Source organism: Alnus glutinosa, chromosome 2 (genome assembly GCF_958979055.1).
Source record: "Alnus glutinosa chromosome 2, dhAlnGlut1.1, whole genome shotgun sequence".
NCBI lineage: Eukaryota > Viridiplantae > Streptophyta > Magnoliopsida > Fagales > Betulaceae > Alnus > Alnus glutinosa.
In genome coordinates this window covers 37,292,742-37,305,813 of record NC_084887.1, presented here as the reverse complement: position 1 = coordinate 37,305,813, position 13,072 = coordinate 37,292,742, and the positions used below count along the sequence as shown (strand labels likewise).

Here is a 13,072-nt window from a genome sequence, read left to right as displayed (position 1 = left end):
GACGTGGTTTTTCGCATAGTAGGGTGTAATGGCGGACGTTTTTTCTCCCGATTCGTGGCGCATGAGGTCTGATCTCTAACTAGGAGGTCGTGATTTGCTGCTGGTTTGGCTGGATTTGCCGAAGACGCAATTGCAAGAAGAATCGCACTGGTCCAAGTTTTGAGTTTCTTCCATGGGTTTTCCGGCCTAACAGTATTGATTTCGTATGGGAGGCTTTGATCTGCCGTTGCTGGTTTGGTTTGCCACGTCGGAAACGAAATAGCTCAGTTGTGTTTTCGTGGTAGTTCTGCAGCAGTGGAGGCCTAAGGTTTTCCTTTGGAACGGCGGTTTAGGGGAACGGGGATTGGCGGTTTCTTTGGCAGTTTTGTTTTTCACCGATTATCTCGCCATTGGGGCGACGTGCGGCGCTTAATCAGGACCGACAGTGCTTGATTGAGGGCGTTATTTTGGGTGTAGTTTTGGAGCGTGTTTCAGGGACCAATTCCAGATTTTTATGGAGTCTTAATAGGTGATTCCAACCGTTTGCGCAACAAGGGGAAGTGGGAGAAATGGTCCGGCCATTGCATTTGTAGTTGATTTTATTTTTTGTTTGTGTCTTTGTTGTTTTTTCCCCTTAGTCTTGTGAGCTAATGATGGAGTTGTTGTCCCCTTGGTGTTGATCCAGAGGGGTAGTTTGTTGGTGTTGGTTCTCTTGGCAGTGTGTTCTGTGCTAATCAATCTAGTCATTGCTTTTTGCACAGAATGTGTGACCGACTCCCTTTAAAGATAATGATTATGTCACCGTAGATGTATCATTCTGTTTGGCTAGATTTCATTATTTGTAGCATTTCTGTCTGTAATGGTCTGAGTCTTTTGGCTCAGGTGGGGTATTCACTTGTTTGAAGGTGTGTTGTGTACACCTATATGGTAGTTTGTTCTGTACCCTTCTTTGATCAATGAAAGATTTATCTTTCCTTAAAAAAAAAAAAAAAAAAAAAGAAAAAAAGAAAAAGAAAGAAAGAAAGGGAAAATCAAGTAAAATATAAAATTCTCAATAAAATATAAAATGGTAAGGATCGATTTAAGATATTCTTTATCTATATTTAAAAGTCAAACAATTTTCTTAAGAATCTTGTTTATTGTATAAAAAGCATAACACTAATAAATTGAGACAAACAAGATACACAACCAAGTTTATTATATGTTATTTTTTTGATAGTCCAAATTTATTATACTTAGTGCTAATAAGGATATTATAACTTTTATTATAAATTGATGTGGCAGTCCACATAACATTTATTGTAATATCAATTTGTAAGAAAATTGAAGAGGAATTAGATTTGATTGTGATCGACATTATAGTGGCATGTTAGTTTGTAAGTCCACGTAACACTTATCGCGTTAATCAAAAAAATAATTAAATTTGATTGTAACTGCTCCGTCAATTTGTAAGAAAATTATTGTAATATCCTAAGCATTTTTCTTATTATATTAATTAAGAAAATGAACTAAATGGAACATATTAAACTATGGTCTCCATCATATTATTAAAAAAAATAAAATAAATAAAAAAAAATAAAAAAGATATTTAATTGTCTACACCGTTAGATTTCGTATTAAAATAAAAAATAATTGATGGAGAGGATGATTGTCCTCTCGACGAAGGCACACCTCACACAAGACACAAAATACCAGAAACAGACATAGATGAGATCGCCAAGATTTAAGACGATACACATAGTTTCTCACGAAACGTGTATGGCTTCTCCGCCCCCATGACTCTGCCTCCTCCTCTTATACTCACTCTTCGCCTTCGCCTTCGTCTCTCACTCCCACCTCCTCCTAAGCTTCCTCGCTTCCGCAGATCATTCACATATCTCTCTCCCCTCATGGCTCCAGCAATGGAAGCCCAAGAAACAGCACAAGATGAAGCCGCCGCGCCACACAACAACGAATTCTCAAACGACGAAGGTGCTCACAAGTCTAAAGTCACCGTTGTTGGTAGCGGCAACTGGGGCAGTGTGGCTGCCAGGCTCATTGCCTCCAACACGCTTAAGCTCAGCTCTTTCCATGGTATTCATGTCTTCCACTCAATAATAGGTATGTATAATGAAAACCCAATATGAATTTAACTTTTCCTGTGAAATTTCAGATGAAGTGAGGATGTGGGTGTATGAGGAAACATTGCCAAGTGGTGAGAAGCTCACAGATGTCATCAACCGTGCCAATGTAAACACCTTATGACCTGCATTACATCATTATCATATATCATTATATCTGTGTTGTTCCAATATTTAATCTTTTTAGTTTCTTAATTAACAGGAAAATGTTAAATATCTCCCTGGCATTAAGCTTGGAAAAAATGTTGTTGCAGACCCAGACCTTGAAAATGCAGGTAATGGTTTCTTGCTTTCTTCTGAGTGTCCTGGCTTAAAATTAACATTTACAATTTAAAATGCAGTAAAGGATGCAAACATGTTGGTTTTTGTGACCCCACATCAATTTATGGAGGGAATATGCAAGAATCTTGTTGGGAAAATTAAGGGAGATGTGGAGGCTATTTCCCTCATCAAAGGAATGGAGGTGAAGATGGAAGGCCCATGCATGATCTCTACTCTCATCTCCCAGCAATTGGGGATTAATTGTTGTGTCCTAATGGGGGCAAATATTGCTAATGAGGTAGTTAATACAATTTTCAATAGTTCTTTTGGTCATTTGCTTTTCCTAAAACTAGAAGCTACACTATGCAGATTGCTGTGGAGAAGTTTAGTGAAGCTACGGTTGGATATAGAGGGAACAGACAGATTGCAGAGAAATGGGTTCAACTCTTTAGTACTCCCTATTTCCTAGTCACAGCTGTGAGTGCAGTACACACATTGTTCAGTTGATTTTGTGAATTACTTAGCAAGTAATGTGAAGAACTATGATTCCAATCATTCACAAAAACCTTGATTTGAATTTGGAGTGGCAATTCGTGTTCGCATATTGGGTTTGGGTCGTGTCGATGCATGAATATAAGGCAATATAGGTTAATCCTAACCCACAAATTTCGTGTTTGGTTTGTGTCGAGTTTGCGAGTCGTGTAAAAAATTGACAATCCTAATTTGAATAAAGAAATTGACTTAAGAGTATTCTGTCGGACTAATAGCTTTTAGAAGCGCTATCTTATAAATTGGGTATGATTAAGTGTACATCAAATATATATCTAAGACATGGTTTGTTTGCAATTGTTTGTAAATAGGTCCAAGATGTGGAAGGAGTCGAACTTTGCGGGACCCTGAAAAATGTTGTGGCCTTAGCAGCAGGTTATTAGTACAACTTAGCTCTTTCTTTTCTCCTTTAAATAAATTTAATAAGTAATGGAGGAATTAATCAGTAATGGGACAGGTTTTGTGGATGGCTTGGAGATGGGGAATAACACAAAAGTGAGTAAACAATACTTGTCTCTGCTAGAAGGTATCTAAGCAGTGTCTCCTTGTCTTTGCTATTCATCTTGGCTGTTTATGTATGCTTAGGCTGCAATCATGAGAATTGGTCTGAGAGAGATGAAGGCATTTTCCAAGTTGTTGTTTTCAACTGTTAAGGATACCACCTTCTTTGAGAGCTGTGGCGTTGCCGATCTGATTACAACATGCTGTAAGGAAGTAAATAGATTCCTTCAATTCTCCTTCAGCATAATTTTGCTTATACTATAACCATATCGTGTGGCAGTGGGAGGAAGAAACAGAAAAGTTGCAGAGGCTTTTGCAAAGAATGGAGGGAAAAGGTTAATCTTGTCTATCTGGTGCACAATTTTCATCTCATAAATGAAGTTTACCTGTGACCTTGCTATTCCTTGGCTGCAGGTCATTTGATGAGCTTGAAGCAGAGATGCTGCAGGGCCAGAAATTACAGGTTTTTTTATTTGAAACTAACCATAACAAAGTGCTGAATGCTTCTGGCCAAAGAAAACAATAATAAATAAAAGAGAATTAACAAGTTGAACACTTGACTAGATAAACTTAACAGTTTTACGTGCATAATCTTCAGAAATCAAGAATTACAACATAAGGGGAAGTAGAGGATTTGTATTATAAATGCACACACATCAACGGCCTTCTTGTCACCTTGAATAACTCTGACTGGGAAATAAAGAAAGAAATTCCAAAATGCCATATCAACTTCCATGTTCATAGTTGCAAAATATAGAGGGCAGGATGTATTTCATGACTAACAACGGTTGTACATATTCCAGAAAACAAACACCCTAGCCAAAAATTAGAAGAAAAAAGAGTCCCAGAAAACCATTTCTTAATTACAGCTATCAAGGACTCTGAATACTTCCTGGTTTCTTCTACTTATCTAGTTTTCTTTTGTCTTGAAGGGTGTCTCAACGGCTAGAGAGGTTTATGAGGTTCTAAGCCACCGTGGATGGCTAGAGTTGTTTCCACTTTTTGCGTCAGTGCATGAGATCTGCATTGGTCATCTTCCACCATCAGCCATAGTTGCACATAGTGAGCGCACACCCAGATTGTCTCTGGTAGATGGCTCTGCCCAATACTGCTGACTGTTCCTTGGATACAACCATATATTTCCCAAACAGAATTTATGACAGTAGTTATCTTCAGTTATGCATCAACCACGAAAGAGAGAACTAGGTGAAGTTTTGGACTAGCCTAAATATATAACACTAAAGCAAAAAAAGGTTGAGGGTTGAGACGCGGCATGTCAGCAAACTTCAGGCCGTTTCCATTGACGAAGGATGGAAATTAACTCTTTCTCAAAGTTCCTACTATGTACTTTTTTTTTCTTCTTTTTTTTTTTTTTTTTTTCTTTTTCACTTTGTCTGGTATATTTGAATTGTTCTCTTGTTCGGCAACAGACATTGTTCTCTTGTTCCTCAATGGTATACAAATCATACAATAAAAGAACAGATATTACGTGCTCTAAAGATATATGTTTCGATAATCCTATATAAAATGTATGTGATAATCACATGCTTAAAGAACAAATGTCAATTTAATAGACTGAGTTGAAGGAATTTTTTTCAGCCGGAGGAAATCTTTGCCCAATATCCATAGTTATGTTAATATGCAAGATGAGATTTACAGTGACCCAAATGAGCAAAGAATAATCCAGGTGCATTACCTCTGGACTGGTAATGAGGCAGACGAGTAAATTTATCGGTTCATAGGGCAACTTGTATACGGTAAAGTTTTAGAAATATTCATTGTCTCACTGATGCCTGAAAGTCATTCAAGGAGGCTCACACAAGGAAAATCCTCAATGCTCAGTATGGGCGTGCAGTGAGCACGGTACCTTCCAAGCACATGAATGACTACAGATCCCCATGCTGCAAAATTTTAATGTTGCTGGGGCAGACAAGCACGCACCTTGTACATTATTACCCCAAGCAGTACAAGTCGCTTTTGTTCAGAATTATAAAGGTGCCTTGAGTACTAAGTCATACATTAGTTTCTCAATAGTTAAAACTGAATTTTATAAATAATTCTAGACGTTCCAACTATAACTTTACAAGTCATTTTCAAGTTATAGCATAACCATGACTGGTTCTTTCTTGATCTTTACATCCGGACACAGATAACTCTGCAACATTAAAGAGACCAATTTTACATCTTTCACCATACCATAGGGACATGCCATGAACACATTAATAGAGAGTATCCTGCAATTAAGTGATATTTTCTACTTATGAGCACAATGGATTGGAGGTAAATCTAGATTTAATAATCAATAAAATGATTGAAAACTGAAAAAAAAAAATAAAGAAAATGGAGTCACAAACTGGAATGAAAGAAGGAACCCATTGTAACACCAGACCCTTTCTCATTTCATACCATAGTTATTTTGAACTGCAATAAGCCAAACTACACAGCTGAAAAACCATAAATTAAAAAGAAATAGAAAAAAGAAAAAGAAAAAAAAAAGAAAAAGGAAAAGAAAACCCAAATAAATTTCCCACAATACCAAACCCGTAGATGAATTATACAACTGGTTATAAGAAAAATTACCCAGTTCGTATTCTATCCAGCCGGTCAACACTCTTGCGTGCTCTTTCCAACTGGTGGTCAATGCTTTTTCGAGACTTCTCATGGCAATCCACACTTCTCCGGGACCTTTCCAGGTGATCAAAAGAGATTCTTAACTTCTCTAGCTTATCAACATTAGTAGACAGATTTTTCAGTTTTTCAGGTCTGTCAGTGCTCTGCCTTGGTTTTTCTCTCCTGTCAGTGCTCTTTCTTGAAACTTCAAAAAAATCAGTGCTCTTCCGAGGCTGTTCAAACTGGTCTGTGCTCCTCCTGGAACTGTATCTTTGGGAAGGAGACTTCTCGACTGTTGATATAAACTTCTTGAGATGCCTGATATACTCAGGATAGAGCTCCAAATCACAGTGGTTTCCTCCTTTAAGCCATAGTGGTTCATACTTCTCTTTGCACAGTTCCCAGAGTTGCTTACCATGAGAGCAATCAACAACTTCATCCGAAGTCCCCTACAAAAGGATATAAAAGACCCAGATTAATGTGGTATCGTTTTCACTTATTTTTCTTTGAAGCATCCACCAAACAATCCCTCAAGCAACGGATTGAGCTTTATAAAGCCATTGCGCGTTAGAACAAGCAACGGACTGAGCCTTGCTCTCTCTCGATGGGAAGCAATCTACTTGTGATTGTAAATGCTTTCTTACAAATGAATGCCCTAAGAGAGGAAAAACCATAACATCTTTAACAGTTAGAAGACTTCAAAGAATAAAGAAGTTATTAACACTGGCCTTATATTGAGATGTTAAAAATGATGAATCAACTTCAGCAAAAATGCCAAGCTTTCCATGTTAAAACTGGATCAGGATCCTCTCCATTCCATTTCATGGTTCAATTAGATTTCACAGATCTAATGGTGTATAGGTTGCTATATGGTAAAAATGTTGCCACGCTATTTAAAATTTTTAAATGACGTGACACTTTATATACACCATTAGATATAGCAAAATCAATTCTTGATTGTGTTCCGCTAAAAATGTGGATTCGATTCCCATTGAATTGAATGTAATGCACACTGAATGGATGCACAATTTAAAATATATTGTACATTAACTGAATTTTCTCGCATATTATTTTCCCCCAAACACGAGACATGAAAATAATATAAGTAAAGAAATTACTAGAACGGACTCTCTTTCTATAATGTATACAACTCAATCCTTTTCCCTCTTTGACTTATTATTTTTTTATCCATCTTAAATTTTGTTCAAAAGGTACATATCAACAATAAAATCCTCGGAATATGGAAGCTAGACATTGCGTTAAACATCCAAAGAGTAATGTCATACAGAAACACAACTAAATCAATATCTAAACAAATGTCAACTATGGCCCCTCTCATAAGAGAACTCATCCCATAGTTCTCTCACTGAGGTAATGAAGGGTGCTTCGAAGGCAGAAATGTTTCTTTTTATGAACCATAGTTAACAAAATATGTATAAATTGCCAATCCTCCAAAATTGGCAATCAGTGCTTACTACCACAACAGCTATCTTCTTCTTTGAACTTTGAATTTGAACCCCTTCATAGGCAACAATACTAAAGCAGTGCTTGTCATATCAAACTTGATTCATAAGAATTGGATTAGAACCTAACCCACATGGGAAAACATGAAAGTTGAAATAGGTGATGAAATAAGATTGTTTAAATGCAACCTGACATTCAAAAATTAGAAAAGGAAAAAATTTCAAAATGCCTCAAGTCCAATCAAACATGTTTTTTTTTTTTTTGGGTATAAGTCCAAGCAAACATGTTTTCCCACACTTGATATATCCTACAGAAAAACAATAGTTAAGATCTTATGAAAATAGCCACATGAATAGGAATTAAGAAGCGTCAATGAGTTAAGATAAATGACATGTACCAGAACCGTTAGGTTACTTGGTGTGTTGGGTGTTGCATTTTTGAAATCAGAATTGAATTGTTATTCTGTTTGCGAATTTCGAAGTTTGACATTTTAGAAAAAGTTGAATAAAATATTATTTGTTTTTGAAAAAGTTGAATAAAATATGATTTATTTTTGAAAAAAGTAGAATCAGAATTATATTTTGTATTCAAACTAAATACAACGGATGTTAACTTCCACCATATCAAATTATATTTTGAACAGGACAATATGCAGCGTATAAAGAGCCAACTAGGTCATATTTATGAACTTGTCCCTTGTGTTCTTCTTCCTCTTCCTAATTAAGGATCTCTCTTATATACTTCTTGTGTACTTAGCGCCCCCTTGCGTTCTTTAATGAGATTGATTTACTTATAAAAACAATTTATGAAATTGTCCCTTATAAATCTAAAATCCATATGGGTAATGATTTTTATAGCATGTGTTATTACAAAACAGAAAACATTTAGAATAGCATACTTACATGAATGATAAGAACAGGACAATTAACCAGTGGGATTTTGTCAATATTCTGCATACAAACAACAGAAAATCAGCATCCTATTAGATTAAAGAATTCATAGATGTATCAATTAACCTGAATAAATATGAAAAGCAAGCTGAACAGAACTATATTACCTTATAAATGTCAAACCAGTATGAACGCTTTACAGGATACATGACTCTTAAGCCAGAGAGTATGGGACTATGCAGAACAACAGCTCTTAACTGAGGCAGTCGAGCTGCAAGGTCCAAAGTGGGGCCACTGCCAACAGATTGCCCATAAAGGACGATATCTTCCTGCTTAGTACCATAGCTTTCTTCAAGACACTTGTATGCAGCCTCAATATCAGCATATGTATTCTGCTCACTAGGCTGCAAGGCAGAAAAGAAAAGTGCTTTAAGACAATGCTTTCAGCTTTCTAGCACCTGCACCACATAGGTTGCAGAACAAGATAGTTTTGTAAACTTTCAAATTTCCAACAAACCTTTCCAGATGATTGCCCATATCCGGAATAGTCATACCTGCACAAAATTACCCACTTTTGTATGAGAAAACTGACATTTCATGCTTTATTAGTCACTTTGTAATTGAGAATATGTTGTTGATTCTGCAGATGCATCAACAGATAAGATGTGATTATGAAGTTTTGACTCATCAAAAAGAATATCATAAAAAAATCTAATAAGACACCCACACTCAGAACCTAGTGGACCAATTACACCATACTGTAAATAATTGGGCATGGGGATGCCAATCCACATTAGAAATAGGCACAAGTTAGTAATCAGTAATGACACAGAATAATCAAGTTATTCTGCATTACATTCACAAAGCTACACCTCCAAGGCGCCAACCCTTTTTTTTTTTTGGCTCTAAGCTATAGGTTAATCAAGACGAGTCAGAACCGACTCCCCAATTCAGCTGGAGATCAACTGAGCAAACTACAATGCAAAAGGTGCAGTAATCACTTCAGATTGTGGGAAACGTAGATAAAGGGACAAAACCTCTAATTGATTTATATATCTATGAAGCAACTCAAGTAATACAATTTTCATTTCCAATTAAATCTAGATGCTAAATTAAATCATGCTAGAATTACAAATAGACCAACCAAATCCCAATTTTCAGCTAATTGTCAATAATCCGAGCTTGTCACACAGAATTCCCACTTCTATCAACCAAATGCAAACTACATCTTAAACACTAGAACTACCAAAACTCAAAAACCAGCAAGAACAAAGCACAAAAAGCTCAAATTTTCGAACACCCAGATGCCAAAACTGACCAAACCACGAGAGGAAAGCACCGAAAAGTCTCAAATTTTGAATGAAGAGACAGTAGCTAAATTCAGAGTACCCCATGAGATTGACGCGGAGGTGGATGCTTAGTTCAATGAAGAGCTCGTACATCTGGCCCAGATCGGCGGCGTTGCCGTGAGAGTAGAGCAGAGTAGAGGTGGCCATGGGGTGCCGAATGTAGATGGCGACGATCTCGGTGCCCCGGCGAGTCGGCAGTTTGAGAACCTCGACGTTTTCGCGGTGAGGAAAGGGGCTGAGAAGCAAGAGGCCCGTGAGCTCGTCCTTGACCAGCTTATACGACGGTGGGTTCGGCGGGAAGAAGGCGAACTTGGCCGCCATGGACGACGTCACCCCACCCATCTCTCTCTGCTCTCTCTGTTTCTGCCTCTGTCTCTCTGTGAGTTCCTGCTTCTTTTTTCTTTTTTAATTCGTCAAGACTGAATAGGCTCAGATCGACATTCTATTCTTTATTTCTCTTCTTTTTTCTGTTCTTTTTTCCAGAAGATTAAACTTTTTGGAATTAGAAAAAAGTTGGAGAAAGAGAAAAAAAGAATGAGAGCTTCTTTCTATGCCATGGTGACTCTTGAGAGAGAGAGAGAGAGAGGTATTGCTTGCTTTTACTCTGCTTTTACTTGGGGTCACTAAGCTTGGACCATTGGTAACTTTGGCATCATTTAAACCATGGTGGTAGGGTCAGGGAGATTAGGACACCAACAAGCTTGCTAAATTGTGGTTAATGGTAATGGCTACCCTTAAACCCCACACCTCCATAAAGTAAGTTGTTATTTTGGACTTGCTACATGTCGATTTGAACCCAGTCTAGTCTATTAAACTGATATAATTATGTATTTGAACGCACGCGTCACTACATGCATCTCTTTAATTATACCGGCCGACGTTATGTCACGTGTTTTAAGTGACTTCTTATGTTAGCTACTTAAAAACTAAATAAATAAATAAAAAATCATTTAAAATACATCGTGCCAACCAGTATGAAATAAATATGATAAATGAGTATGAACAATAGCATTACTTAATTAAAAGATGTATTGCCTGCGTGAATATTCTGTGGCATGAAAACTTGAATGGATAATAACAAGCCCTATAATCTAGCTAAGGACCACTTGTGTGGTTTCATGTGGACTATGTGGTTTTTTTTTAGTTTTTACGGCCATTTAGACGACTAGACGAGGTTTTTTAAGCCCAGCCAGCTGGTTTGTATGGAACCGAGGACAGCTTTGCACGGTTGCACCTGCACCCCCCCCAATTCAAGCAAGCAACCATCAATCCATCATCAAGCTTTGAGATTTCCTAAACTTAATCCTTTGGGCGTTTCTCTAATTTCTAGCAGCCTGAACGTTGTGGATTTTGGTGAAGCGGACCTTGGGTGCCATTTTGGGATTGGGATTCAAGGGCACGTGGCCCACATCCACCTTTTTCCTCTTTTAAGTTGTCTGAATTTTTGTGAAATTCGAACAGCCTAATAACAAAAAATTTAGACCTAAAAACTGATGTGGTAGTCCACTAAGCACTCATGTTAGCCCTCACCCCACATAAGCCACGTTACCCTCTAAACGAACCGCTAGGGTGAATGATCCCATGGCCATACCATGGGTTTCTAACTGTGGAGACCCACAACCTCGTCATAAGTTTTTGTGTGGTGCTTGAGCCAACCCTCCGCTAGAGGAGAAGAGACTAAGTGGTTGGCATCGGCAGTATGAGTGCGGAAATGTTCATAGAGGAAGCAGGCTGCTGCAGACTTGGCAAAACGGATTGGCGAGTCAACCCGTCAAGTTAGCGTGTCAATCCATTTAACTAATCTGGTAAAAAATGTGTCATAAATGTGTCGTAAATATATTATAAACAGGTTGACGGGTCATAAATGAGTTATAGCCTAAATCAAAATCCTATATATTTGTGTCATGTTCGTGCCAAATTCGCAGGTTGGTGTAAAAATTGCCAACCTTCTTAGGAGGTGAGATGGACGGACCCGCTAATGTAAAAAAGAGAATTTTGACTATGTGGTTGACATGGCAGTACCAATGTGTCAGTGCCACGTCAATTCATAAGAGAATGTAATAAAATTGATAGTAACTTAACAACACTACTCTTTGGACCTAAGAGAACCTTACGGACGTACCCAAGGAAAGTGACATGGGGATCTTGTCAGTCCCTCAGTGGACAGTGGTAATGGTAAAACCTTAACATATCTTTTCCATTCTTTGTTAAATGTACCCCACTCCTCTGTTTCTCAATTTCCATGCCAAATACTAGTATATTATTAGTGTTTTAAATTTAAGAGATGGATTAGAGCTTCTCTCACTAAAAAATAGAGAGAAGTGGTTTGTGCTTGCATGGATTGACTTCATGAAATGAAATGAAGTCAATCCACGCACAAACCACTCCTCTCTCTCGATTTTTTGTTTTTGTGAGAGAAGAGGCTTTCATCCATCTCTTAGATTTTCCTCCTTGTGAAGTTTTCCACCGCCTCCGGCCAACGCGTCTTCCGGGATAAAAGAGATGGACTTAGTCACCTCCCTTCTCCCATCCTCCCGTTTTCGTCTCCCCTCCTTCCTTGCTGTTTTTATCAATCTTTTTCTCCTAGTCTTTACATTGGTTTCCCTACCAAATTAGCAAGGCCATCTCCCCACCACCACAAGCTCGGCTTGCCAGCCACCTCTTTTTAAACTTTGGAAGAAAAAAAAATGTTATGAAATGGTGAAGCTCTTTTTGAGCTTTTAGCCAGGCCTCATAGCAAAGGCCAAAGGGCCCCGAAAGGTCTCGACCATTTTGATTCCACAGTCTAGGTTGATTGAAAATATAATTACCAGGCCAATGTAGTATTACGAAGTACAACAACAAACAAAAAGTAAATACAAATAAAGAACAAGACCAACAAACGAAGGAAGAGGATATACTCAGAAGGACAACCATTGTCGAGGGAGGAGAAAGAGGTCGGAAAGCTTCACATAACGGAAGAGGAAGCAGCTTATTTAGCAAGGTTATGCGCAGATGAATCGACCCTTTTTAGCCAGCTAATTAGAGATCGAATTCATACGAGAATCATGGCGTTAACGAAAAGGTTTAGGCTATGTTCATTAATGTGTTTTAGAAAGTATTTAAAAAAATTATGCATATCCTCCTCAAACTATCACTCTATTGTTAATGTGTCATCAAGTTACCAATTGTGTCAATATACCTCCTTAAACTATCAAAAAAATGTTAATGTCCCCCTAAAGTCAACAAAAAGACAAAAATAACCCTAAAAAAGTTTCAATAAGACAAATATATCCTTATAAATTCAAAAAAAAAATACTAAAACTAAAACTAAAAAAATTATATATTTTTTTAAATTAAAAAAAAAAAA

At 37.5% G+C, this 13,072-nt stretch overlaps 2 protein-coding genes across 2 annotated transcripts; one reads left to right on the top strand and one right to left on the bottom strand.

Moving 5' to 3' along the window:
* Positions 1-1,754: 1,754 nt before the first annotated feature.
* Positions 1,755-4,913, top strand: LOC133859946 (glycerol-3-phosphate dehydrogenase [NAD(+)]). Its single transcript, XM_062295534.1, has 11 exons — positions 1,755-2,052; positions 2,132-2,208; positions 2,302-2,374; positions 2,441-2,658; positions 2,730-2,837; positions 3,221-3,284; positions 3,367-3,404; positions 3,495-3,615; positions 3,691-3,745; positions 3,825-3,873; positions 4,343-4,913. Exons 1-11 carry the CDS (start codon positions 1,755-1,757, stop codon positions 4,523-4,525), a joined length of 1,284 nt encoding a protein of 427 aa, XP_062151518.1. The 3' UTR covers positions 4,526-4,913.
* Positions 4,914-5,785: 872 nt separating this feature from the next.
* LOC133859945 (uncharacterized) lies at positions 5,786-10,314 on the bottom strand. Its single transcript, XM_062295533.1, has 5 exons — positions 9,764-10,314; positions 8,892-8,928; positions 8,542-8,778; positions 8,387-8,434; positions 5,786-6,469 (listed from the first exon to the last, which is right to left on the bottom strand). Exons 1-5 carry the CDS (start codon positions 10,063-10,065, stop codon positions 5,987-5,989), a joined length of 1,107 nt encoding a protein of 368 aa, XP_062151517.1. The 5' UTR covers positions 10,066-10,314; the 3' UTR covers positions 5,786-5,986.
* Between the last annotated feature and the right edge of the window lie 2,758 nt (positions 10,315-13,072).

What these genes read in the sequence shown, in the direction of transcription:
- LOC133859946 (XM_062295534.1), top strand. Translation starts at nt 1,755, where the DNA reads ATGACTCTGCCTCCTCCTCTTATACTCACTCTTCGCCTTCGCCTTCGT. An exon ending in TAAGCTCAGCTCTTTCCATG is followed by an intron (nt 2,053 to 2,131) that starts GTATTCATGTCT and finishes GTGAAATTTCAG; the next exon opens with ATGAAGTGAGGATGTGGGTG. An exon ending in GCAAAGAATGGAGGGAAAAG is followed by an intron (nt 3,746 to 3,824) that starts GTTAATCTTGTC and finishes CCTTGGCTGCAG; the next exon opens with GTCATTTGATGAGCTTGAAG.
- LOC133859945 (XM_062295533.1), bottom strand. Translation starts at nt 10,065, where the DNA reads ATGGGTGGGGTGACGTCGTCCATGGCGGCCAAGTTCGCCTTCTTCCCG. An exon ending in ACTGGTTTGACATTTATAAG is followed by an intron (nt 8,435 to 8,541) that starts GTAATATAGTTC and finishes GTTTGTATGCAG; the next exon opens with AATATTGACAAAATCCCACT. An exon ending in GTCCTGTTCTTATCATTCAT is followed by an intron (nt 6,470 to 8,386) that starts GTAAGTATGCTA and finishes ATCCTTTTGTAG; the next exon opens with GGGACTTCGGATGAAGTTGT.